Consider the following 27546-nt stretch of genomic DNA (forward strand, 5'->3'; position numbering starts at 1 on the left):
AGAAGCAAGAGAACAAACAAAACCATGTGAGGCCTTTTCCAGTCTAAGCTCATTCTGTTGGTCGAACACAAGGACAAGGGAGGGGGCAATGTACTCTGCTCCTTTAGTAAGAAGAACTGCAAATTCACCTAGTTAAAGGGTGTGGATATAGGGCAGGGTGAAGAATTGGGGTCACTATTGTAATCTACATTAGATTGACTGCATACCTCAACAATGTCCATCTGGACCAAGGGCCAGGGTACCCAAGGGAGAACTCAGAACACAATTCAGTTATTTGGGCCAAGGTTAAACAGCTTCTCTAAGCTGTAATACATGCTGTAAGATTGGAAATAAATCCTTTGTAATTGCCATTAAGTGTCCAGCTATCTGCACACTTACATACCCACATGCCTTATCAAAACTTCACAAGTTAAAGTGATTTTTATTGTTACCAAGAGTTAACTTAAATGTAGGCAAAAAAAACTTGCTGGAGTCCACAGAGATATTAAGTGAAAAAAAGCAGAACCAGAAACAATTTCAAATGTTTGAAATTGACTTGTTGACTTGCCGAATCAACTGCTTCTACTCACCATATCAGCCCACTCTTTGGATGTTTTGATAATCAGGAATTTCTAGAAAGAATGCGTGCTGGACATGAAATATTCTAATTCAGGCATAAGGACAGGCTGTAAATGAACTTGCCTTAAAGGTCAGCCCTCCTCCTGCCAATGCTGTCCTTTCTGCAGTAGCAGAGCTTCCCAAAAGGTCAGCTGATACTGAAAACAGATGCCCCACCCTGTGATCAGTCTGGCCTGTTTGTCTCAAACTGCAAAGGCTCCATCTGAAACCCAAACTCAGAAGTCAGTGGACCAGATAGGGCTAGGGAGGGGGGTGGGGGGGAGTATGCAAATCAGACCCACCTTCCAGCACTCAGCCAAAAACTTTAGCTTTTGGACAGGAGTCTTGCTTTTATTATTTGAATATATTTGAAGACATTTTGTTTACAACAAGGTGCAAATTAAAACAGGACTATTGTGAGAGTTTGGAAGAAGGAGCACACGTTGAGGCTGGGTTCCTGAGGAAAGCTTTGCCACAGGAAACGAGGGTCCCTCTTTCCTGGGGGGACGGGGAGAGAGTCGCCTCCTTTCTACCACAAGACCGAACCATCACCCACACCCATGTGCTCTGCAGAAAGCGGTATTATTTCCTCGCTGGTCTCAAGGACGCTCTGGGAGCGCCACTCTTCTCCTCAGCCAGAACTCCGACTTAGCCTCCGCTGGACGGTATCCACGCTGCAGCATAACTTGCCTGGCCAGTGGGCACCGCGCCTAGGTGGGCGTCTGTTCTCTGCGTCCACCGCTCCTTTCTTAGACGTAGCCCCGAAGGCCTGGACAGCAGCCTCCTGAGCCCCGGCAGGTCTCGGAGTTTGCTTCTCCCGCTGGCCCAAAGGCGGAGCCTAGGACGCTGGGAGGAGGAGTTGGGGAGAGACACGGTAGGTTTTTAGCCAGTGCCTTCTTCATTGAATTTCGGAGAAGCCAGACCGGGATTTTCCTCGGCTCTGCGCCCCGGGCAAACGCAGGATGTCCCTGGGAAGCTCCGAGTGGGGCGGGCCGGGTGTCTGGCGCCGAGCGCGCTGGAGGAGGCTCCGGGGGGCGGGCCCGCCGGCGGGGCTGCCCTCCCCGCAGTGACGTCCCCGGGGGCGGAGGGGCGACAGGCTGGCTCCTCGCCCTCCCCGCCTCCTCCGGGTGCCGGGTCCGTCGGTGTTGGGGAGATGCTGCAGCCGCCCGCCGTTGGCGTTGCGGAGCGCGCCGCTGCCGGTCCGCCCGCTCCACCGCCGCCGTAGCGCCCCGGGGTCCGAAGGCGCACCCGAGCCGGGCCATGCCGCGGGGAGCGGCGCCGCGGGCCGTGCTGCTGGCCGCGCTGCTGGCGGGGCTCCGAGGCGCGACGGGTCGCCTGCTGAGCGGTGAGTGCGCGCGCTGGGGCGGGGGCCGGTTCCCAGGCGCGCTCGGCTGCGGCACCCACGGCACCCCGGCTGCGGCTGACCGTCTTCAGGGCCTCGGCGCCTCTTCTCTGGCCCTCCGAGGAGAGGGCGGAGGGGTGGCGCCCCCGCCCCACCAGTGGCTTCCCCGGTGGCTTCCCGTCTTCAGCCCCAGCGGCTACCTATGCTTCTAGAGGAGCAATCGCCGGGCGGCTGAGCCCAGCGCCGGTTCCTTGCGTGTCCTGGACAGCTCGACGTCCACTCCCCGCCCAGGGATACCGGGAGACCGAGGCTAGATGGGACAGTGAGCAAAAGGAGCCCCTCGGTCCGCTCCATTGAGCGAGTCTCAGTAGTCCCCAGGACCCCCACACAGGGCTTGTCCTGCCCACCGAGGAGGTCTCCTGTCCCCGGGCACGCGGTGGGGCTCTGGGAGCGGGGGCCGGGGGGCGTACAGTAGGGATTCTAGCTCAGCTGTGCCGTGGGAACCCAGCCTGTTACTCCTGGTCTCTTCTGATGGGGGGTAGGGAGGGCGGCGGAGAAGGCAATGGCACCCCACTCCAGTACTCTTGCCTGGAGAATCCCATGGATGGAGGGGCCTGGTAGGCTACAGTCCATGGGGTCGCTAAGACTCGGACCCGACTGAGGGACTTCACTTTCACTTTTCATTCTTATGCATTGGAGAAGGAAATGGCAACCCACTCCAGTATCCTTGCCTGGAGACTCCCATGGATGGAGGAGCCTGGTAGGCTACAGTCCATGGGGTCGCACAGAGTCGGACACGACTGACGCGACTTAGCAGCAGCAGCAGGGAGGGCGGCAGGATCCCGCGCCTGGAATAAGAGCGCTTAGAGAAAGCAGCCTAGTTAGCGCGGGACAAGCCCCGCCTTCCTGGCGGGGGATGACTCTCGGCTTCTTTCCTCCTGTCGCGTGACTGCAGCCGCGGACTTGGACTTCAGAGGAGGTACAGTGCTCTGGCTTCTTGCCTCTTGCATTTGTTCCGCATGTCGTGGCAGGGGCCGGCGGGAGGGAGATGTCCGTGTCCCTTCTCGGGTTTCCTTCGTGACCTTTGCAGGCAACAGATGGGCCACGGGGATGGAGAAGAAAGAAAACCTCCGCTCAGTTATCTATGCTTCGGAAGTTGATTGAGAGACTCTAAAGTTGGTTTCAGGATGGGGTGGGGTGCCGAGCGACAAAATGGGAGGGTAACCGAATTCAGCTGTTCGGGTGACTGCATCCCCGGGCTCTGTCCTCCATGGAGAGGAACAGAAGTCCCTCCCGCCCTTCCCTTTCCTGCAAGTGAGAGACGAGAGACATTTCCTGAAGGCAAGGGGACCAGATGAGCCCTGGGCCTTCTTCCAGCTCTGGGTCACTCTGGCACTCACTGGCTGACTGGGGATGTGTGGCCAGGCTGGGCCATACAGGAAACTAACTCGTTAGGGTGTTAGGATGATCACCTTGATGATCCAACGATGGAAAAAATGGAGGCTGCCAGTAAATTCACCTCCAGATTTGGGGTTCTTGGGACTCATTTGTTTTTCCTCTGCTTCCTCATCTGGAGCCATCTTTAAGGACCCACCCATAAAAGCTGAGCTGGCCCAGCCTTCTCTCAGGTCTCCAGAATACCTCCTCAGTGAGAATGTTCCTCTTAGGAGGCCACCTAATTTTCTGATAGAGCAGTCCTGCTAGAGTCTCTCTATTCAGCAACAGGAGAAAAATGGCAGAGAAAGGGAGAAGATGGAAAATGAAAAACCAACGTTTTTTATTTAAGAATTTAGTTACAAAAGCAATGAAAGAAAAATTGAAAATAAGAATTCACAAGAGCTCCCTGGATTATCTGTATGGGCTCTGTTCCCATTTAAGCACTGAAAATGCAGTTCACTGTCTGCGGCCTTTTGCCCTGTACTCTGGGCAGTTTGGCGAATAACAAATGCTGTCTGGCCCCCTGCACAGTTGCAAAACAAGTTAGGAAAATGAGAACATTCTATGAGAGCTGGAAAGAGTTTTCCAAATGCAAATCCTCAATTCCTCACTCTGGCAGCAACTGACATCTAGAGCCCAACAACTGGCTCTCCATTGCAAGGGATTCTCCTTGTTGAAGTCTGGTTTTCACTGTACAGCTGGATCCAGAAACATATGCTGTGTCTTCCTGTGGGCTCAGAAGCATATATGTTTCTGTATTCCCAGCACCTAGCACAGCACCAGGCACCAAGTGTACACTCAGTACATACTGACTGGACAAAGGAGCGATGAGGCTACTGTTTTGGGTGCAGAATTGCTATCGTGAAATTAAAAGACTCTTGCTCCTTGGAAAAGTTATGACAAACTTAGACAGTGTATTAAAAAGCAGACATTACTTTGCTGACAAAGGTCCATATAGTCAAAGCTATGGTTTTTCCAGTAGTCATGTACAGGTGTGAGAGTTGGACCATAAGGAAGGCTGACCACTGAAGGATTGATGCTTTTGAATTGTGGTGTTGGAGAAGATTCTAGAGAGTCCCTTAGACTGCAAGGAGATCAAACCAGTCCATCCTAAAGGAAATCAACCCTGAGTATTCATTGGAAGGACTGATGCTAAAGCTGAATCTCCAGTACTGATGCGATGAGCTGACTCATTGGAAAAGACTCTGTGCTGGGAAAGATTGAAGGCAGGAGAAGGAGATGACAGAGGATGAGATGGTTGGATGGCATCATCAACTCGATGGACATGAGTTTGAGCAACTCATGCTTCAGGAGATGGTGATGAACAGGGAAGCCTGGCGTGCTGCAGTCCATGGGGTTGCAAAGAGTCGAACCTGAGTTAGTGACTGAACAGAACAGATCAGAAATGGCTTCAGGAGCCCAGACACAAGCTAGGGTGGTATGTACTGGTGAAGGATTTGTAATCTATCCTCAGTAGAGTCCCACCTATTTGTCTTTGTCTTCAGCCTTTCAGGTGTCAGTCAGATGAGACACATTACATAGGCCCCTGGTGCAACCTGAGCTTTCTCTGGCATGGGGGATCGAACACATGTCTCTTGTGTCTCCTGCATTGGCAGGCGGGTTCTTTATGACTAGCACCACCTGGGGAGCCATATGTGACCTTAGCCAAGCAATGACCTTTCTCTGAGCCTCAATTTTCTCATCTGTAAAATGAGGCATAAACAACGCCTACAGCAGAGGATTACTACGAGTGTTCAGTGAGATAAGGTATGTATGTAAATGTAAAAGCCCTTAGCGTAATGCATGACACATAGTAAAAGTTCACTAAACCTTAGCTGTTGTCTTTAAGCAAGACCAGTAGCAGAAATCCCCTTGGATCTGATGCTCATAGCTTCTGCTTATACTATAGACTGGGTAAATTCTCAGTCCTGCTACCTAGGCAGAGGGTTCCAAGGTTGAGCAGCCCACACCTGACTTCAGAATGCCTCTTTTACCTGAAGGAAACCCCAGACAGAAGTAACTCACTTTAAGCCACACTATCTCCTGAGACTCCCAAATGGCATGAAAGTGTTGTTTGCGTGCCTTTAAGTGAAACAATAAATCTTCATCCACTGCTCTTTTAAAGATTAATTCTAAATGTCTGCTTTTCAATCATCTGTAATGGAATAAACAACGCATGGAGGTCCTACACAATTTAGCCATCAGAGTCTAGATCACTGCATCTCCACCCTGGAAGGGGTATTAATTTGCTCTGAGAGCCTAAATGACACTAAAACAGTCCACTGATGAGTAATCAGAATTCCTGCCCAGCTCCATTCAGAGGTCTCCAAGCGTCTCTGCTCTGGTATATTTTAAGTGTTAGTTGTTCAGTCAGGTCCGACTCTTTGCGACCCCATGAACTGGAGTGCACCAGCCTCCTCTGTCCATGGAATTCTCCCAGCAAAAATACTGGAGTGGGTAGCCATTTCCTTCTCTAGGTCATCTTCCCTGTCCAGGAATCGAACCCAGGTCTCCTGCATTGCAGGCAGATTCTGTACCATCTGAGCGTGTGTTGGGGAGGCACTAAAATAGGTAGGCTTCTTTTCTTCTCCAGGCCAGCCAGTCTGCCGGTTAGGAACCCAGAAGCCTTGTTATGAAGTCATTTACTTCCGTGATGCTTCTCAAAGACTGAACTTTGAGGAAGCCAGAGCAGCCTGCAGGAGGAATGGAAGCCAGCTAGTCAGCATTGAGTCTGAAGATGAACAGAGACTGATAGTAAAGTTCATTGAAAACCTCCTGGCTTCTGATGGCGATTTCTGGATTGGGCTCAGGAGGCGTGAGGACCAACAAAGCAATGGCACAGCCTGCCAGGACCTTTATGCCTGGATCGATGGAAGCACAGCAGCATTTAGGTAAGTGAGCGGAACTCACAGCGGCTATCTCACTTGACATAGCCCAAGAAAGAGGCAGGCTAGATCCCCAGTGCCAGTCAGGGAGGAAGAGAAGCCCAGCTGGGCAGAGCCCCAAGGGGATAGCGGCACTGGCACAGCCACGGACTGAAGCAGTGTGGCAAGGGTGATAAATCAGCCTTAACTTGGGCCCAGCTCATGTCCAGAGAGCTCTGCCCAAGAGGGTGGCCCAGAAGCATTGCTTCAGTAGCACACAATGCGTGATGTCAGCGGTTCTGGCTACCTGGCCTTTTGGACTAGATCCCTAATGAGAGATTTTTTCATTTTTATTATAGTTGATTTCCACTGTGTTAGTACAGCAAAGTGAATGTATACATATACATATATCCACCCTTTTTTAAGACCTTTCCCTTACAAGCCATTACAGAGTACCGAGTAGATTCCCTGTGCTACACAGTAGGTCCTTGTTAGCTATCTATTTCATAGATAGTAGTGTGTATATGTCAGTCCCAATCTCCCAGTTTATCCCTCCCTCCACCCTCTTACACCTTGGTAACCATGAGTTTGTTTTCTACATCTGTGACTCTATATTGTGTAAATGAGTCCATTTGTACCATTTTTTTTATATTCCACATATAAATGATGTCATATGATATTTGTTTTTCCCTGTCTAACTGAGTTCACTCAGTGTGACAATCTCTACGTTCATCCATGTTGCTGCAGTTGTTCTTTTTGTGGCTGAGTAATATTCCATTGCATATATGTACCGTATCTTTTATCCATTCCTCTGTTGATGGACATTTAGGCTGCTTCCACGTCTTGGCTACTGTAAACACTGCTGTGGTGAACACTGGGGTGCATGTATACTTTTGAATTATGGTTTTCTCTGAATATATGCCCAGGAGTGTGACTGCAGGCCCAGTGAAGACTAAAGGCCTAGGCGGCTTTAGACAACAAGCAGTTATGCTGCTGCTGCTGCTGCTAAGTCACTTCAGTCATGTCCGACTCTGTGCAACCCCATGGATGGCAGCCCACCAGGCTCCCCTGTCCCTGGGATTCTCCAGGCAAGAACTGGAGTGGGTTGCCATCTCCTTCTCCAACACATGAAAGTGAAAAGTGAAAGTGAAGTTGCTCAGTCATGTCCGACTCTTCGCAACCCCATGGACTGCAGCCTACCAGGCTCCTCCGTCCATGGGACTTTCCAGGCAAGAATATTAGAGTGGGTTGCCATTGCCTTCTCTGGAATTATGATGACAGGCAAGAAATTAGAGCCAGATCTAATTCTCCGGATTGGCCAAGAGGGGACACAAAGAAGCCTGTGGTTTGCAGAACCCTTCTAAACCTCCAGGACTGGACTCACTTCACATACTTGCCCTGGCACCATGGCACTGCCATAATCCCTCCCTGAGAAAAGTGGTGACAGGGAAGAATGTCAACAAATATCAAAATTGAAAGGCAGACTTAAGACAGGAAATGTGCTTTAACAAATTTAACAGTTTCTATCTTTTTATAATAAATAGTATGTATAAATCAGTAAAACACTAAATGTTTCAGTTCAGTTCAGTTCAGTCGCTCAGTCGTGTCCGACTCTTTGCGACCCCATGAATCGCAGCACGCCAGGCCTCCCTGTCCATCACCAACTCCCGGAGTTCACTCAGACTCACGTCCATCGAGTCAGTGATGCCATCCAGCCATCTCATCCTCTGTCATCCCCTTCTCCTCCTGCCCCCAAACCCTCTCAGCATCAAAGTCTTCTCCAATGAGTCAACTCTTCACATGAGGTAGCCAAAGTACTGGAGTTTCAGCTTTAGCATCATTCCTTCCAAAGAAATCCCAGGGCTGATCTCCTTTAGAATGGACTGGTTGGATCTCCTTGCAGTCCAAGGGACTCTCAAGAGTCTTCCAACACCACACTTCAAAAGCATCAATTCTTCGGCACTCAGCCTTCTTCACAGTCCAACTCTCACATCTATACATGACCACTGGAAAACGATAGCCTTGACTAGGGACCTTAGTTGGCAAAGTAATGTCTCTGCTTTTGAATATACTATCTAGGTTGGTCATAACTTTTCTTCCAAGGAGTAAGCGTCTTTCAGTTTCATGGCTGCAGTCACCATCTGCAGTGATTTTGGAGCCCAAAAAATAAAGTCTGACACTGTTTCCACTGTTTCCTCATCTATTTCCCATGGAGTGATGGGACCAGATGCCATGATCTTTGTTTTCTGAATGTTGAGCTTTAAGCCAACTTTTTCACTCTCCACTTTCACTTTCATCAAGAGGCTTTTTAGTTCCTCTTCACTTTCTGCCATAAGTGGTATCATCTGCATATCTGAGGTTATTGATATCTCTCCCGGCAATCTTGATTCCAGCTTGTGTTTCTTCCAGTCCAGCGTTTCTCATGATGTACTCTGCATAGAAGTTAAATAAGCAGGGTAACAATATACCACCTTGACGTACTCCTTTTCCTATTTGGAACCAGTCTGTTGTTCCATGTCTAGTTCTAACTGTTGCTTCCTGGCCTGCATACAGATTAATGTCAATAAAACCCATAAGCAAAAGACCTGAGCAAACAGTTCACAAAATAGACACTCTAACTGGTAAACAATTGTATGGGGGAAAAGTTTAAACTCAGTTTCAATCAAAAGAATGAAGATAAGAATATATCTCTTTTTACCTACTCCGTTTAAGACAGCGTGTCAGATTTATCGAAGCCCACCCACTTGGCTGTTCTGATCCACACCTTCATCTAAGTTCCAGGAGTGTCTCCTCCGAGATTCTCATGGGCCTCTCTTCCCAGAAGAAACTTTTTTGTCTGCTCTGGGTCTTCACTGCGGTGCTCAGGCTTCTCTAGTCGTGGCACACAGGCTCTCTAGTTGCCAGGGGCAAGCTTAGCTGCCTGTGGCATGTGGGATCTTAGTCCCCCCACAGGGATCGAACCTGTGTCCCCTGCATTGGAAGGCATGATTCTTCACCACTGGGCTGCCAGGGAAGTACTCCTGGAAGAAATTTTAAAACAGAAGATTAGCAGGATTACCCTCTCCACCAGTGCAGCTGGTCCCCAGAGCCATGACTTATACGTACTGAGCCCCTCTCACCTCCTCCATCCTGTCGAGGTTCCACTCCCCTCTTCTCAGGGAGCCTCAGTGGCTTGCTTACCTTGTGGCAAGACCCAGACCCTTATCCCTGAGGAATGTGAAGTCCTAGTCAACTTGAATTTCTGAGTCTGGGGTGATTTCACTTTTCAATTTACCATCAAAATGGAGCGCATGAGTACCAACAGGTACCCAAGTAGACCCCTGAGTGCCAAACATATCCCCCTGCCTATAACAGCAGGGATACCCTCACCTTATGATTCGGGTCAGTACTTCCTGCAACGACAAGGACTCCTCCTCTTGCCTGCTGCCTCCTGAACACAAGGATCCCTTGGTGTCTAAGTGGCAGCCATTGGTTCAACAACATTCGTGGTGTATCTTCTGGTGGAAGGATTCCTCCTCTGGGTACCAGGCCCTCTAAACCCACAGGCCTCTTTCTAACACTGCACACAAAAATAAACTCAAAATGGATTAAAGATCTAAATGTAAGATCAGAAACTATAAAACTCCTAGAGGAGAACATAGGCAAAACACTCTCAGACATAAATCACAGCAGGATCCTCTATGATCCACCTCCCAGAATTCTGGAAATAAAAGCAAAAATAAACAAATGGGATCTAATTAAAATTAAAAGCTTCTGCACAACAAAGGAAAATATAAGCAAGGTGAAAAGACAGCCTTCTGAATGGGAGAAAATAATAGCAAATGAAGCAATTGACAAACAACTAATCTCAAAAATATACAAGCAACTTATGCAGCTCAACTCCAGAAAAATAAACGACCCAATCAAAAAATGGGCCAAAGAACTAAATAGACATTTCTCCAAAGAAGACATACGGATGGCTAACAAACACATGAAAAGATGCTCAACATCACTCATTATTAGAGAAATGCAAATCAAAACCACAATGAGGTACCACTTCACACCAGTCAGAATGGCTGCGATCCAAAAATCTGCAAGCAATAAATGCTGGAGAGGGTGTGGAGAAAAGGGAACCCTCCTACACTGTTGGTGGGAATGCAAACTAGTACAGCCACTATGGAGAACAGTGTGGAGATTCCTTAAAAAATTGCAAATAGAACTACCTTATGACCCAGCAATCCCACTGCTGGACATACACACCGAGGAAACCAGAATTGAAAGAGACACATGTACCCCAATGTTCATCGCAGCACTGTTTATAATAGCCAGGACATGGAAACAACCTAGATGTCCATCAGCAGATGAATGGATAAGAAAGCTGTGGTACATATACACAATGGAGTATTACTCAGCTGTTAAAAAGAATTCATTTGAATCAGTTCTGATGAGATGGATGAAACTGGAGCCGATTATACAGAGTGAAGTAAGCCAGAAAGAAAAACACCAATACAGTATACTAACACATATATATGGAATTTAGGAAGATGGCAATGACGACCCTGTATGCAAGACAGGGAAAGAGACACAGATGTGTATAACGGACTTTTGGACTCAGAGGGAGAGGGAGAGGGTGGGATGATTTGGGAGAATGACATTCTAACATGTATACTATCATGTGAATTGAATCGCCAGTCTATGTCTGACGCAGGATGCAGCATGCTTGGGGCTGGTGCATGGGGATGACCCAGAAAGATGTTATGGGAGGGAGGTGGGAGGGGGGTTCATGTTTGGGAATGCATGTAAGAATTAAAGATTTTAAAATTTAAAAAATAAAAAAAAATAAATAATTAAAAAAAAAATAAATAAATAAACCCACAGGCCTCAACATTGCAGAGACAAGAAGCACAAATTCCCCAAGTGGGTACTGCCAGGGATGGTAAGCAAGGGTTCTCCTCCTTTTGCAAGCTATAGCCTTGAGAAATGTATTTCTTAAAGAATAAAGCCTGAACATCAAAATTACTTCTTTATCCATGGACTGCAGAATGGATGTTGTGTTACCAGGCAGGAAAATGATAATCATCTCATTGTACATCTCCATCAGAGCACTTGGGTGACTAGGTGCATCGTCAAGGAGCAGTAATACTTGGAAAGGAATCATTTTTCTGATCGTAAGTCTCAACAGGGGGCTTAAAATATTCAGTAAATCATGCTGTGAACAGTTGCGCTGTCATGCAGGCTTTGTTGTCCCACTTGTACAGCAAAGGCCAAGTAGATTTAGCGTATTTCTTAAGGATCCTAGAATTTTCAAAATGTTTGGTGAAAACTAGCTTCCACTTAAGGTCATCGGCCGTGTCAGCTTTTTTAAAATTACTATTTATTTTTTTTATTGAAGGATAATTGCTTTACAGAATTTTGCTGTTTTCGGTCAAACTTCAATGTGAATCAGCCATAGGTGTACATATATCCCCTCCCTTTTTAAGCTCCCTCCCATCTCTCTTCCCATCCCATCACTCTAGGTTGATACAGAGTCCCTGTTTGAGTTTGCTGAGCCATACAGCAAATTCCCTGTGTCAACTTTTTTTTTAATCTTTTTTACTGGACTAAAATTGCTTTTCAGTGTTGTGTTAGTTTCTACTATACAACAAAGTGAATCAGCTGTTAAGTGTACATATATCGGGCTTCCTAGGCACCATCAGTCGGAGAAGGCGATGGCACCCCACTCCAGTACTCTTGCCTGGAAAATCCTATGGACCGAGGAGCCTGGTGGGCTGCAGTCCATGGGATCGTGAAGAGTCAGACACGACTGAGCGACTTCACTTTCACGTTTCACTTTCATGCATTGGAGAAGGAAATGGCAACCCACTCCAGTGTTCTTGCCTGGAGAATCCCAGGGCCGGGGGAGCCTGGTGGGCTGCGGCCTATGGGGTCGCACAGAGTCAGACACGACTGAAGCAACTTAGCAGCAGCGGCAGCAGCAGGTGCCATCAGTGGTAAAGAATCTCCCTGCCAGTGCAGGAGATGCAGGAGAGTCAGGTTTGATCCATGGGGTGTAGAAAATGGGAACCCACCCCTGTATTCTTGCCTAGAAAATTCCATGGACAGAGGAGCCTGAGCAGATATGCTCGCATACATCCCCCCAGTCATCCTGCTCTTTGAAGCTTTGAAGCCAAACATTGACTTCTCCTCTCTAAACTATGAAAGTCCTAGATGGTATCTTCCATTAAAAGGCTGTTTATTCTACACTGAAAATCTGTTGTTTAGTGAGGCCACCTTTGTGAGTTACCTTTAGCTAGATCTGGATAACTTGCTTCAGCTTTCAAGCAGCATCTACAGCTTCACCATGCACTTTTATGTTATGGAGACAGTTTCTTTCCTTAACTTCATGAATCAACCTCTGTTAGCTTCCAGTTTTTCTTCTACACCCCTTGGCTTCCAGACCCCAGAATACTCTTGCATGACACAGGATGACACAAAGGTCGATGATTCAGAGTCTGCACTGCATCTGGGAGGATGTTGCCCCCTCCTCACAAGTATTGCCACTGAGTTAGTGCTTCAGGGTGTTTTCAACAAGCTCATTCATCCTTCTGTGAGACTGGCAGCTTTAGGAGAGCGAAGTGTGTGGTCCGACTAGTAAATCCCCTGCCTGCTCCTACATCTCCTTTGCTAGAAACTCAGTTTTTTGGTCTGATTAGATCTTATTTAGAATCCTGAGCTGGTAGATCAAAGACTGTGTAAGTATTTGGATAGTGATGCTAAGGCCCTGGGGTAGGAGAGGCAAACCAATGCCCAGATTAACTCTTCCTATCAACATGAATCATTGCCCCTTTCAGGGTGAAAGAGTCCAGTGGCATCTAGTTGCCATCAAGTGCTAGGCCAGTCTCTGTTCCTGACAGGTTGGATTTGGCAGTAGCTGGATCAGCCTTGGGTAGTGGGAACAGCTACTGCTGAGCCCACGCGTGGCCTCCCTTCTGCCACCATGACCACTCTAGTGTACGCCTGTTACATCAGCACAGGGGCAGCTGCTCACGGGTTGAGCTGTTTTGTCTCCCTGGTTAGTCAGTGCCTCTTCTGTGCTAGAGGCTTTTTGCTGGGCTTTAACATATGGTAGATTTTCATACTTTATACCTACTCCCATATGTCTGTTCACGTCACTCCATCCGAGAGCTCCTTGTCCTCAGCCTCCCACTCTTTCTCCTTTTAGACTCTTGATCAGCTGACCAAGCTCTTTGCCTTAGTCTAATGTCCAGTAACTTCTCTTTCCATACCAAGTGGTTAAGTAGGCACATCAACAAAGCTCTGGCCATTGGGAGGTTGCCTCTTCAGCACTAGACCTTTCAAAACCACGTCTGAGTGGGGCTGTAGTACAGGTGCTGCCCACTGGGAGTTGTCCCCCCATGCTTGGCGACCTAAGGCTACCTTTATCAGCTGGTCATAAGGGATTCCCTTATGCAGCTGTAGGTGTAAGCTGAAGGATAGACTCTGGTACAATAGAGGAAGATGTCATGGCGGTCTGCTCTGTTTGTACATGCCCTTTGGTCCTAAATATACCTCTTCTATCTTATAATGAGTTGATTCCTGCCTAATCTCTTGACTATGTGAGTCTGACAGTATCTCACTCTCACTGAGTAAGTTGGATTGTATGGTCTCTTGGTACTCCTTGCCTAGTAGCAAGCCAGAGTTCCTTGCAAAAGGTGATTTTTTCCTCAGCTACAGGAGATATGGCCTTGCTACAGAATCTTAACGGTTTGCATTGTGATTCTCTCATTGGAGCTTGTGCAGATGCTACATGGCATTGTTTTTCTCACCACCGATGCCTCTAACAACAGGCTCTGATGGATCATATGGCCCAGGTAGGAAGTCTGCTTCCATCACAGCCTAGGACTGCTTCAGAGTCCTTTTTGGCTCTGGACCCCACTCAAAGACAGCTGCCTTTGATGTCAACAGGTATATAGACCAGATATGAAATATGCCACTTCTAGAGCCCAAAGGGACCTACTACATGCTAGGTTTCCTTCTTCAAATGATTGCAGGATGCTTCAAATTATTGTGAGATGAAATAACTTAACCTAAACTTGAAAGAGGTGTTGTGGCATTCCCTAGACTACAAAACACCTACACATTTTCATGAAGTAGCCGGCCCCTGAATCTCCATAGCATTTATCTCCAACCTTGGGGCTTCCCTGATAGCTCAGTTGGTAAAGAATCTGTCTGCAATGCAGGAGACCCCGGTTCAATTCCTGGGTCAGGAAGATCCCCTGGAGGAGGGATAGGCTACCCACTCCAGTATTCTTGGGCTTCCCTTGTGTCTCTGCTGGTAAAGAATCTGCCTGCAACATGGGAGACCTGAGTTCAATCCCTGGGTTGGGAAGATTCCCTGGAGAAGGAAAAGGCTACCCATCCCAGTATTGTGGCCTGGAGAATTCCATGAACTGTACAGTCATGGGGTCACAAAGGGTAGGACTTGACTGAGAGACTTTTCACTTTCGCTTTCAACAATATGGTGAATGAAGGTGATTTTGTGCAAGATATCCAGGAAGTCTCTCTTCACGTCGTATTATGACAGAAGGTAGGAAAAGTAGTATAGTCCTGGGGCAAGACCATAAATGTATACTGATGCCCATCCCAAATGAAGGTAGACTGTTTCTGATTCTCTTTCTGATACAGATGAAAAAGAATGTACTCCCCAAATCTTCATACCAGGTACCCAAGGACATGTTAACCAGCTCTAGCAAAGCTGCCACATATGGCAAAGCAGCTGCAATGGAGGCTTCTGCTTGGTTGAGCCTGTGCTACTCCAGTGGCATCCTTCAGAATCTGCCTGATTTTTGCAGGGGCCAGACTAGTGAATTATATAGAGATGTGACGGGGAATACCATCTTGGCATTTTCTAGGTCTTTGGAGGTGGCACTACTTTCTGTCACATTTGCCTGGATAAGGTATTGTTTTCTGTTTACTTTCTTGAAGAGGACAGGGAAGAATGCAGTTTTCAAGGCTTCCACTTGACCTTCTCCACTATTATAACTCTTACCCCATAAGTTTTCAATTCATATATTTTGAAACTGGAGAAGGACCACTGCATGGGTCCCACTGTGAGCTGGTCCTTATCTCAGAGAGACAGCATTAAGCAGTCCTGAAGAGAGAGATCTTAGTTCTCTACCCAGGAATAGGACCTGCATCAGTTCAGTTCATTTCGGTTCAGTCGCTCAGTCGTGTCCGACTCAGGAATCCTAGCCACTAGTCCACCAGGGATTAGAGGCTAAAAGCAAAGTTCCCCTGACCCATTGGAAAATACATTTCTCACAGAGATAAACACAGGTACAAAGTGTATTATTAGAAACACAGCATAGCACGTGGGAGAGCACAGGGGGGCATGCTCAGTCACTCAGTTGTGTCCGACTCTTCGTGACCCCGTGGACTGTAGATCGCCAGGTTCCTCTGTCCATGGCATTCTCCAGGCAAGAATATTGGAGTGGGTTGCCGTTCCCTCCTCCAGGGGATCTTCCCAACCCAGGGATCCAACCCACATCTGCATCACCTGCCTTGCAGGCAGATTCTTTACCGCTGAGCCACCACGGAAGCGTGGGTAAACAGAGAAGCAATTTGTTTATTTAAGTCAGCAGCTAGGCAGAACTACATACCCGGAGAGAAAAGATATGGGAGTCCTCTCTAAAGAGGAGGGGTGAAGTAAAGAGGTGATTTAAATCACTCATATAGGATAATCCTTCTGGGTCTTCATTTACCTTTGGCCAGTTATCTTGTTTCTTTTTTCACACCTGACAGGTCCTAGGACCCTCCCCAAGATACACACACAACTTTTTATTAAGATGGATCTTACCACAGATGCCTGTAGGTGCATGTGGTCCCCCACGCACCTACTTATTATGAGCCCCCTTCCTTTTTGACCCCCCACCCCAATGAGCCTTCTGTGGGCAGACAGGGAACTTTTCCTTGACCTCGAGAGTGGTCATCTTATCTCTTTATTCCAGCAGAGCGTAGCTTCTGCCACTAGCTTTGTGCTTGGAGTGTCTGGGTGAGAACACATCCTCAAGCAAGCACAACTTTGCTTGACAAACACCAGCTGTTCAGCCTGGGGGCCCATCTATCTCCTACCTCAGTCCTGAAGCAGAACTCGATTTAATGCTTGGCCTCAATATGCTCCCACTCAAATGGGTAACCTTAATGGCACTTCAAGTCTTTGGGTAGCAGTGTTAACTCGCACACTCTGTCCAACAGCCTTCGTAATATCAGGCTATTCCTCTTCCCCCAGTGTATGGTTCCTTGAATATCTGGCCCTAGGTCCCTTGGGGAGAATAGAAGAGAATACTATGTGCACCTGGGGCTTCCCAGGTGGTGCTAGTGGTAAAGAACCCACCTGACAGTGTAGGAAATATAAGAGACTCAGGCTCAATCCCTGGGGTGGGAAGATCCCCTGGAGGAGGCCACAGCAACCCACTGCAACCCACTCCAGCGTTCTTGCCTGGAGAATGCCATGGACAGAGGAGCCTGGTGGGGTCAAGAGTCCATAGGGTCAAGAGTCGGACATGACCAAGGCAACTTAGCTCACATGCACCAGCTTGCATCTACTGGGGTGTCGCAGGGTCCTTCCTCTTTCTAGCAGTGAGTTCCAAGCCTAAAAGCTGGCTCAAGTCCAGAAACTAGATTCCAGACATCATATTGGATGCCAGGCATCCATTCCATTATCTGTGAAATAAATTAACATGAAGCCATAAGGCGAGTGGGGAGGAGAACAGACAAGTGGGAGCCCCATCAACAAGGTTGGAAAATTGCCTGGAGGTGACTGGTGAGGTGCAGAGCCTAGCCGCAGTCAGGAACCCCAGCTGTCCAGACAGTGTCCAAGCAGCGTTGCAAGCTCAGCTATCTTCCAGGCAAATTCAACCCAATGAGTTCAGCAGAGGATTTTCCTTCTGCTGACCCGCAGCACCAGACTCAAGCAGAGCTCTCCTGGGGTAGTACACGGAGAGCTGTCTCTTAGGTGTCCATAAGGAGGGGCTGTGACAAGAGCTAGGCAGAGCAGCAGGGCTCATCCAAGCAGTCTGAGCATCAGGGCAGAGCTGGGGCCTGGAAGCAACCTGCTTGGGTGAGTAACCCGGCAGAGTACAAAGCCCAGCCCTGAGTCAGCACACGGCCTGGGTGCTCACAGCATCTAAACTACCTACGGAATCCAAGGCTTTAACCTGGCACCCACAGATCTAACTGGGCAGCAGCACCATTTAATTCCAAGTACCACTGGGGCTGCAGTGCACCCCATCCAGGAAACTGGGAAACAAAGACAAGAAATCAGACAGCGGAGGCTAATAAAAGGTCTCATCAGCCCGATGAAGTAGAAACAACTTAAACACTGAAAAAGACTAGCTGGGGCCTTCTGCTTTTTCCCAAACTCTGGCTCCTGCTTTGAAGCCTCAGATGCTTGAATATTCTATCCACTCCTCAGAGTTCAGAAGGCAGCTGTGGCTCCTGAAAAGCACGGGGAGATGGAAGCAGGGTGAGCTCTGGAGGCAATAAGCCATGTCTCTCCCAGTGCATCTGATTTCCTAAAAAAGAGAAACAAAACCCAGTTAGCCAAAAGCAAAAAAAAAAAAAAAAAAAAAAAAAAAGATAATAATAAGATTGTCCAGACTGGCCCTGCTGGCTGCCTTTTCTCATAATAACTTTGCAGACATCATATGGTAATATATTCCTCCCTGCAAAGAGGCTGTGGCAAATGTCAGATGATTGATTGTGATGTCCCTATCCTCCTTATTGGCAGCACTTCAATTCCTCCCTCTCTCTTAAGTTCCTGGCTCGGTGGAACTTGATAGGAAAGCAGAGGCTTTGAAGTCTTGCGAGATCCTTCTCCAGTTGCCTCCACTGTTGACCCTTTTCCTGCAGGAACTGGTATGTGGATGAGCCTTCCTGCGGCAGCGAGGTCTGCGTGGTCATGTATCATCAGCCGTCAGCCCCCGCCGGCATCGGGGGCCCTTACATGTTCCAGTGGAATGACGACCGATGTACCATGAAGAACAATTTCATCTGCAAATATTCTGATGGTAATGAATCCTCTCCCAAGTTATGTGGCTGCATTCTCAGCCTCCTCTCTCCTTTCATAATCAGCTGCTGGTTCCAAGAATTTGTTACGTAGTCTCTGAGAAAGCTTGTTGCAAATGCCAGCAGTGTTAAACTCTGGGAATTCTTATAAAGGGAGATGACCTGATACCTCCTCGCTGAGGAGTAATTCTAGCAAAGGAGAGGGTATTAGATGCTAAAAGATGAAGAAATGAAAGGGTCTAATTTATGGATGATAAGGCAAGAATTATGAGAACTTCAAGAAATAAAAAGCCTTCCAGGTGGACAGTTACAGTTCTTCTTCCCTCCATATGTGAGGTTGTACTCTGTAGGAGCTTGGAATAAGGAAGAAATATGAAAGGAAGCTGGCCATTTTTCTTGCATATCTCCTGCCGGCCATTTTCTGGGGCTTTAAGGAAACAGGATAATGACCACAGGAGGTAAATGATAAAATATGCCAATTTTACTGACGCTGGGCAGATAGCAGTCACTTTGATGAGCAGGCTTAAACTCCTTAGGCCACCCTCTATATATATGCCTTGCAAATTTAACTAGCTTTTTCTTCTAGATCTATTAAGGGTTTTGAATTGGCTACAAGCCAGTAATCTCACTGTTCTGGGCTTTCCCAAATTCCTCCGTTTGATGGACTTCAATCTAAACATGAAGTGATTTTTGATCTGTTACTGAAGTTTTTCGCCACCCTGAAGCCAACTGCTTGATCTCAATTCCTCGTCTTTTCCTGACAGGAATAGAATGACTTGTTAGTTGCATCTAGTTGGGGACTAAACAATCCTGTCATTTAAAAATTGTTGGAGCTTGACTGTGCCTTCGCTGCTAAAGTTGTTTTTCCTCCCTCTTCACCCCTTCAGACGAATTCTTCTCTCCAGAGACCTGGTCTTCCCCACCATAGAGTTGTCTCAGACAGGGAGGTTGCAAGGATCAAGGCTGACTTGCAGGGCACTTTTTTAGAGCAATTAAAGGAATGCACTTATGACAAATTGGCTGCCCATCACTTTTGTTCATTATATCCTATTATCACCATGATTTAAAATTTTGTACCTTAAACATTTTTTGAAATGTGAGATTTGGGCACTTGTTTTCATAGCCTTTTATTTTGGGGTTAGAACCAGTTAGTTTTTTTAAAAAATAATTTTTGTTTATTAATTGTGCTGTTGTCTGAGTCCTGAGCAGGGAAAAGATGGCACACTCAAAGGGTTTAATGAGAGGAGTATAATAAAATGATATTTACCAAAGTGTGGACACAGTGCATGAGATGGTGACGTGCCCAGGGACCAGCTGCAACGGGAAACTTACTACCCCTAGGCTTCAAGGAGCGGAGGGAGGGTATGGTTTTAGCAGAACCCAGAGAAATCTTGGAGTCACGCAAGAGGAGCCACCCGACAGGAGCTGTAACCAGACAACACGGTACTGTCACACCACCATGATGTGGGAGAGAGGTCTGGGGAATACTACTAGGACCTGTCTCTTCTACCCTCTAATCTCCTGCTTCTGCCTCCTATTAGTTAAGTCCAATCAAGAACCAAAGGACAAGGGAGCCCCGGGACACATCCCCAGAGGTCAGCCTCCCAGGACACAGAGAAGGACCAAGAATAGATTGAGCAGAGGGATGTGGGCACGTGGGAGAAGACGAACACGTTGCCTTCCTGTAGACCACCACCTCCTTCTCAGGATAAGTTCACGTCCCTCAGCACACCACGGAAGCATTGGCTTGATCACACCCTTGCCTCTCTGCAGCCCCAGTTCCCACCACTTATTTTCCCTCCCCAAGCTAGTTCCCTTCTGCGTTTTGTGAAGTTCCCCATGATCTCCTAACAGCTGTTTCCAGTGCTTGGACCATCCTTCCCTCTTTCCCAGTCAACTCATTCTCAGCCTTCAGGTTCAGGTTAAGCATCAGCTTCTCTCATAACATCAATAGATGGTCCTGGATTGTATCTTTGATGATGACAATGGTAATTTCCCATAAAGGGCATTTTTAGGACAATGGGCATAACTTGAATAAGATCTGTAGATTGGATGATAATATATATCAATGTTGATATTTTGGTTTCAATAATTGTACTATGGTTATGACAGAGTATGCCCCTCCCAGTCCTGTTTTAAATACACACTGAGGTATTTAGGGAGTAAAGGGTAACTATGGCTACAACTTCTTCTCCGAAAAAAAGTTATGCATGTGTCTGTATGTGAATATAGATATGTGTCTGTGTATATATAGAGATTTAGATATAGATACATAGATATAAATATATGGAGATATATATAAAGAGAAAGAGACAGAATAGTTATATAAATGAAATGTGATACAATGATAACATTTGGGTGAAGGATACATGGGAATTCTTCGCAGCAGTCTTGCAAATTTTCATAAATTTTAAATTATTTCCAAATAAGTTAAAAAAAATCACTTCCTCTGGGAAGCATTCCAGGGCTTAACCTCAAAACTAGGTTAAGTGTTCCTCCTGTGAGGCTCATAACACCTCACACACACAGTACATATACTGCCTGTTGACAAGTTTGTCCACTTCACTGTATGGTTGGCCTGAGGTCTGGAAATACACATTTGACCCTGTGCTTGATGGACTAGGGGAAGGTCACCCAGTGTGGCTCCAACCTTATGGCACAATATCGTTTTATACCAGAGGGCAAGCGACCAGTTGAAAGACAGCATCTAAAACTAAATTTGACAACATGACCACATAGAGTAGGTAGCATGCCAGCCAGATCTGAACACTTGATTCTTTGCAGGGTGGGCTAGAAGCATAGACACAGTCAGCGGAGATCAGAGACAAATCATCTGAGGCAATGTCATAGACCATTGCGGCTGTGATGGAAATGCCGCATTAATTTGCCATGTCCTCTGCAGTTTTGCCCAGTGGATTGAACTGTGGAGGGACAACAAAATGAATGCATCATTTTCTGTAATGTCATTGAATATACGATGTATTGTAATATAATATCACAAAATTAATATGTACGAATATTCTCCTATAATTCTAAAATTTATTGCCATCCTGTAGAGTGTAAGTTCCTTAGAGAGCTGGGACGGCTTTTTATTTGCTAGTGTATCTCTAATATCTAGCATGGAGTTTGTCTCCTTGTGATCTTAAATTTTCATTTGAATTTTTTAAATTCAAATCCCAGTTCAGCTACTTATTAGCCGTGAGATTTGAGTAAGTTGCTTAATTTCCCTGTACCTGAGCCTCCTTGTGAACAAATTCAGAACAGCACTTACTCACAAGACTGTTACAAGGATAAATTGTTTTTATAAAAACACTTAGAACATGATGGTGTTTCTATCATCAGCAGACATTTTTAATAAATAAATGGATTTGCATCACCTCTACACACACACACACACACATATATGATTAAAAGTTTCCCTTCTGAATAAAACTTCAGAATGACTTTGACATCCTGGCCTTGGGTGTGCGAGTCATTCACTCAGTCCGACTCTTTGCGACCCCACAGACGGTAGCCCGCCAGGCTCCTCTGTCCATAAGATTCTCCAGGCAAGAATACTGGAATGGGTTGCCATTTCCTTCTCCAGGGGATCAGGGATCGAACCCAGGTCACCTGCACTGCAGGCAGATCCTTTACCATCTTAGCCACCAGGGAAGCCCATCCCAGCCATAGGACTATGAATTATAAAATTTTGATCTTAAAGATTCTGACTCTGTGATCCCAGAGTATCTGATCAGCGTAAGAGTCCCTGCCAGTACAAAAGACTGATAACAATTTCAGCCAGAAGTAAAAACATTACTGTAGGTTGTCCGTGGAGCCTGACTATCCTGAGGCTCTTAGAATTATTTTAAATAGCTCAGGTTCTAGATCACAGCCCTGCTTTGGGGCGGTCCATAGTCTACTTAGTCCCCAGCCACCTCCACTGCTTGGAGGTTGGTGTTCATTGCTTTAAAACATCCCCAGTAGGAACTGATAAAATGTCTTGGATTGCTTTAAAACACTTCAGGGGACCTCCCTGGTTGTCCAGTGGCTAAGACTTCATGCTCCCAATGCAGAGGGCCTGGGTTTCATCTCTGGTCAGGGAAAATAGATCCCACATGCCACAGCTAAGACCCAGTGCAGCCTAATAGAATAGAATAGAATTTTCAGGCCTCGGTGTAGCCAGGGAGGAATAGGGATTATTGCTGAAACCAGATTAGCCATATGTTGATAAGCGTTGACACTGCATAGGGGCTCATTATACCAATCTTTCCACTTTTGTGTATATTTGGAAGTTCTCATATTTAAAAGTTTTAATGCTTTTTTTTAAAAAGTGTCCAAGCAAAGCTGGGGAAAGGCTAGTCTTTGTGCAGAAGGGATTCTTTGGACTTACTAACCAGGTTTTGGAGTCTGGTAGCATGAAATGAAGTTTGTTGGAAGACTGAATGAGCAACTAAATGGAAGCTGTGCCCTGGCCAGTTTCACTCAGATGGTATGGCAATTTACCTATTACTCTCATTCTTATCCCTTTCTGCTGCAGATAAGCCAACAGTTCCTTCTACAAGGACTGGAGGTAAGACTGTCATTGGAGATTCGAGTTCATTGGGGCTGTTTCCCACAGGTTTAGAACCTCTCCATAGGTTGAGAATCACATGCTCTTTAAACCAGATTATTCGATGGAAAGACACTGACTCTTTGGATGGGTATATGTCACACCGAGACACCACACGTGATTCGTTAATCTCACTCTCTAGGGCTGCCTTTCAACTATGAGAATGGGAACAATTACAAATCAGTTTGGGATCCTTATTGACAATATGAAAGGAATAATTCAATCTAACAAGACAAGTGAGTCAAACTGATCATTGTGGTCCTAAAAGTGAGTCGTCGGCCCTTCGCCTGCATTCTGCAGTACTTCATGGGCCTTGATGTCAGTTGCCTGCTGGTTGTGTTCCTACTTGATTCTTGGCAGCAAGAGTCATACCAGAAAGATCACAGAAAGTAGACCTCTTGGGCAGCAAATTCACTTCTTCACTTTCTGTGATTATAAACTGCACTGATCACTTTGCTAGTGCTTTCTGACATCCCCCTTGAAGCTGATAGGACCTCAGAGAATATCTGGTTGTTAATGCTTTTCTCCAGGTCTAAGTACATATGTCTCTCTCCAGGTGAAGAGACAGAGCCAGCAACACCCATCCTTCCAGAAGACACAGAGAAAGAAGATACCACAGAAATACTGAAAGAAAGCAAAGGTATATACAAAACTCTCCCAGGGGAAAAATAGATAGTGGGACTCTCCTGATTACAAATTCCCCATGGTTACATACCCTGCTTTGTTCTTCCCATGGCTGCTTAAAAATGAAAACAGACAGGGCACTCAGGCTTTGTAAAAACTGTATTAAATGTTAGATTTTGTCAGTGAAATATACAAAGGGAGCTTTCCTAAGACAGTTGGGGCGATTAGATGAGACAAGAGGTAGAAAGTCTTCAGGAAGACAGTCGGAGACTTGAGAACCTCCCAGAAGTTGTTTGGGTTGGGGGGAGGGGGTGGCAACTGAGAATGAATGTTGAGAAATACGAACAGAAAGACCCAGGCCATGATTAATATTTCTTTACAAGACAAATAGAGAAAATGGACATAAAAGATAAAAGAAAATGGGGTGATAAACTGGAATGCTAATGGACTTTCAACCTCAACTCTCACCTTGAGTTTCAAGAGGAAGATCTGGGCTGGTAGTTAAGACTTAATAATGTGTATAAATGTCAAATCAATATAGGATACATCTGAAACTAACATGATATTGTACGTCAACTATATTTCAATTAAAACAAAAAAAGAGAAAGATCTGAGTTTTTGTCACTGGGTAACTTTAAGAAAACAAACACAATTTTTCAGTTTAGTTATTTACATAAAAGAAGTAACAGTATTTTTCTCACCTACCTAAGAGTATCTACTGTGTCCATGTAATGAAGTAGGATATTGAAGTACTGCAATTCAGCCATGACACTAGCCACCTCAAATTAACACAGACCCTACAGGTTAAGGGCTCGGTGCCCACCCAGACTGCCCTTGCTACAGATATCAGCCACAAGATCTGGGGTCCCCAGGCCACCTGCACTTCTAATCAACTGACTGCAATTCCAGGGAGTCACATTCAGTAATTCACTAGAACAATTTATAGAACTCAGAAAAACACCATACCCATAACTACATTTTATCTGCGCTTTTCTTTTCAGAAGCTGCCTTGAATCTTGCCTACATCCTAATCCCCAGCATTCTCCTCCTCCTCCTTGTGGTCACCACAGGTGTATGTTGGGTTTGGATCTGTAGAAGGAGGCAAGTAAAACACTGATCCTGTAAACCTTTGTGTTTTCTGAACTTGGACTTCAAAGGCAAGGCAGCTCCAGGAGAATCTCTTCTGCAGATTTGAGAATAAATCTTCTGATGGGTTCGGGGCACTCAGAAGGACTAAGCATTTGTACTCAGCTGTAATTAACAGAGTGATCTTACATTCTTTAACTTTTTAGTGTGGAAGATTTTAAATGACTTGAGGGGTGAGACTGCGTTATTCGCCTGTGTATCCACACATCACTCAGCAAAGTTTTCTCATGCATGTACATTCTCACTCCAGAAATGTTTTTTGGGTGAGTAAAGGAGTAAATAGTGAAATATGAAAATGACTGTTCCAAAGCCTCCTGGCAAACCTCTGAAACTAAAGTACTTCATTCAAAATAAAATAGCCAAATTTTTTTAATTGACTTTTACTTGAATACGCAAGTATAGATGGCTACAAATAGCTACCTTAAGTAGCTTAGAGCACCTCTGTTAGTGGATCATGGAGCCACCATTTTGCAGGTACCCAGAGCTCTTCTCAGCTACCTTTTTATTCCCCATCATCATGGTCCATATAAAAGAAGGTGGCATTGCCACTTCACAACAGGAAAGCAAAGGTACATTTTAAGACTTGACTCCCTTTGATGACCAATTTAAGACAAACTAATAAAATTTCAATGTCGAACCTACTTCATTTAATAATAATTCTTTAGGGACTTCCCTGGTGTTCCAGCAGTTAAGACTCTGTGCTGTCGGTACAGAGGGTAGGGGTTCAATCCCTGGTCAGGAAACTAAGATCCCACATGCCATGCAGCGTGGCCAAAAGATTAAAAAAATAATAATTTCCTTATAGAATTATTAGAATTAAAGCAGTTAATACATGCAGAGTGAGTATATTATAAGCACTCAAAAATATCTCTTCCTATAATCATTTTTATTAGTTAATTCCTTTTAATCCAAAATACCAACAGAATTCAGTTCATAGGAGGTGATAGGGAGATTCAAGAAGGAGGGGACATAGGTATGCCTGTGACTGATTCATGTTGCTATATGGCAGAAACCAACACAATATTGTAATGCAATTATCTTCCAATTAAAAATAAATATATCTAAATTTTAAAAATGTTGGTATGGCCAAAAAACCAGAATCCAGTTTAAAAAATTGCTAATATGTTTTCTAACTGCTTACTCTGTGCTTGGTTCTTGATTTCCCTTCCTTATCTACCCATTGAGCAGCTCACCCTAATCTTGGAATTGTAACTTTGACGCTGGAGTCTACTCACAGTTTTAATCGTTTTGTGCCACAGACACAAAAATACTAGCAAAATATTTCCAAAAATGTATGTGAAACAGTAATACATGAGCTTCTTTATTAATGCTTCTTTAGGTATAATTATCATAATATTGAAGCAGAGATGAGCATAAAATATTTTAAGGCATCTTAAACAATAACTGTGATATGAAAATATCTATGATTTCCGTTGGTGAGCAAGTCAAAGATATTACTAATTCTACTCAGCTTGATTGCCCACATTCAGAATTGAAGGACAGTTTCCCTTAGAGATGGATTTGTTTTAATGTGGCATTTTTTTCCCGCATGCCGTTCTCTCCATAGACCCTCTGGGGGCTCTAGGGTCCCTAGGATCACCAGATCTGCTCTGTGCTCAGGCCGTGGTGAATGACAGAATACTTTCCTGGTTCATTCCTGCCCCACCTGAATCCCTGCCCTGTAGGTTGACACAGATGAGAAGCGCAGCGTAGTGACCGCGCAGGGATGACCCTCTCCTGCCTGGACAGGGGCCTGGGGACATTCTCAGGCCCCTGTCTGCTCAGCCCTGGTTCTCCGTCTTCCTAGGAAACGGGGGCAGCCGGACCCCAGCACTAAGGAGCAGCGCCCCACCTGGCCGGCTCTGCAGCCCGGGAACAGCCCGGACCTGGAGGTTTACAACGTCATACGAAAGCAGAGCGAAGCTGATCTGGCCGAGACCCGCCCGGACCTAAAGAACATCTCGTTCCGAGCGCGCTCGGGAGAGGCCACGCCCGACGCCGTGTCTTGTGACTATGAAAACGTGGCCGTGAACCCGTCTGAGAGCGGGTTCGTGACGCTGGCGAGCATGGAGAGTGGCTTCGTCACCAACGACGTTTACGAGTTCTCCCCGGGCCGAGCGGGGAGGAGCAAGGAGTCCGGATGGGTGGAAAATGAAATCTATGGTTATTAGGAGGCTCGAAGGAACTCTGAACTGACAAGAATGGGAAGGGAGAGAGAAGCAATTTTCCTATACGGGAAACACGCAGGTGGTCTCTGAAAAGGCTCAGATCAGGTCCTGGGGGTGGGCATGAGACGGTTTGAGCCCCCGCTGGAGCCCTGGTTTGGGCTGTGTCACTTAACCCAGCCCCTCACCTGGCTGGAACCTCTAAGAAGCACCTTGCCCAGGGGCCGGCACGTGGTAGAAAATAAATACCTGATTGTTATAACTGACTTTCAAGAGAGAGTGCTTTCCTTGGCGGGCGTGCTGTGGAGCTTGGGAAACCACGTCTGGGTTCTATTCCTCTTCAGTACAGCGGCAAACATCATTACACGGAGCCAGAAATCCCAGAAGCTTTTCAAAGCCGGCGTATGCTAGCATCGGGCTGGCCTACACATAGCAATTCGTGTATCTGTCTTTTGTTTTGTTTTTCCCAAAGAATCAAATCAAACCAAAAGCAGGAAGCAGAATGTTAAGTCAGTTTGTGTCTACAATCCTTCCTCTGCGGGTGGCCTCGGGGGACCTTTTTTCTTTCTCCTGACATCCAAACTTGGAAATATGTGACTTGGAAACAATTTAGAAACTAAAAATGAAGTCTGAATCTAGGCTCCTCGGCTTAACTGTGTTCCCAATCCTGATATTGCACACTGTCCTGTTTGTTTGTCTCACTGCAGCCTCAACATTAATATTAGAAATAATGCTAATGATTTTACCTTTTTTTGT

The 27546-nt window shown here is 46.1% G+C and overlaps 1 protein-coding gene across 5 annotated transcripts; it reads left to right on the forward strand.

Annotated features, from left to right (window-relative positions):
- Positions 1 to 1722: 1722 nt before the first annotated feature.
- LAYN (layilin) lies at positions 1723 to 27056 on the forward strand. Of its 5 annotated transcripts, XM_027979185.2 has the most exons (9): positions 1723 to 1942; positions 5970 to 6267; positions 18109 to 18266; positions 19606 to 19707; positions 19806 to 19859; positions 22784 to 22816; positions 23412 to 23495; positions 24481 to 24580; positions 26433 to 27056. In XM_027979185.2, the coding sequence occupies exons 1-9, from the start codon at positions 1858 to 1860 to the stop codon at positions 26794 to 26796; spliced, it is 1278 nt and encodes a 425-aa protein (XP_027834986.2). In that variant the 5' UTR covers positions 1723 to 1857; the 3' UTR covers positions 26797 to 27056. The 5 variants fall into 5 exon arrangements, with proteins under 5 accessions (XP_027834986.2, XP_027834987.2, XP_042088850.1 ...); XM_027979186.2 differs by lacking the exon at positions 19806 to 19859; XM_042232916.1 differs by lacking the exon at positions 5970 to 6267.
- The last annotated feature ends 490 nt before the right edge of the window (positions 27057 to 27546 follow it).

Source organism: Ovis aries, chromosome 15, assembly GCF_016772045.2.
Source record: "Ovis aries strain OAR_USU_Benz2616 breed Rambouillet chromosome 15, ARS-UI_Ramb_v3.0, whole genome shotgun sequence".
Classification (NCBI taxonomy): domain Eukaryota; kingdom Metazoa; phylum Chordata; class Mammalia; order Artiodactyla; family Bovidae; genus Ovis; species Ovis aries.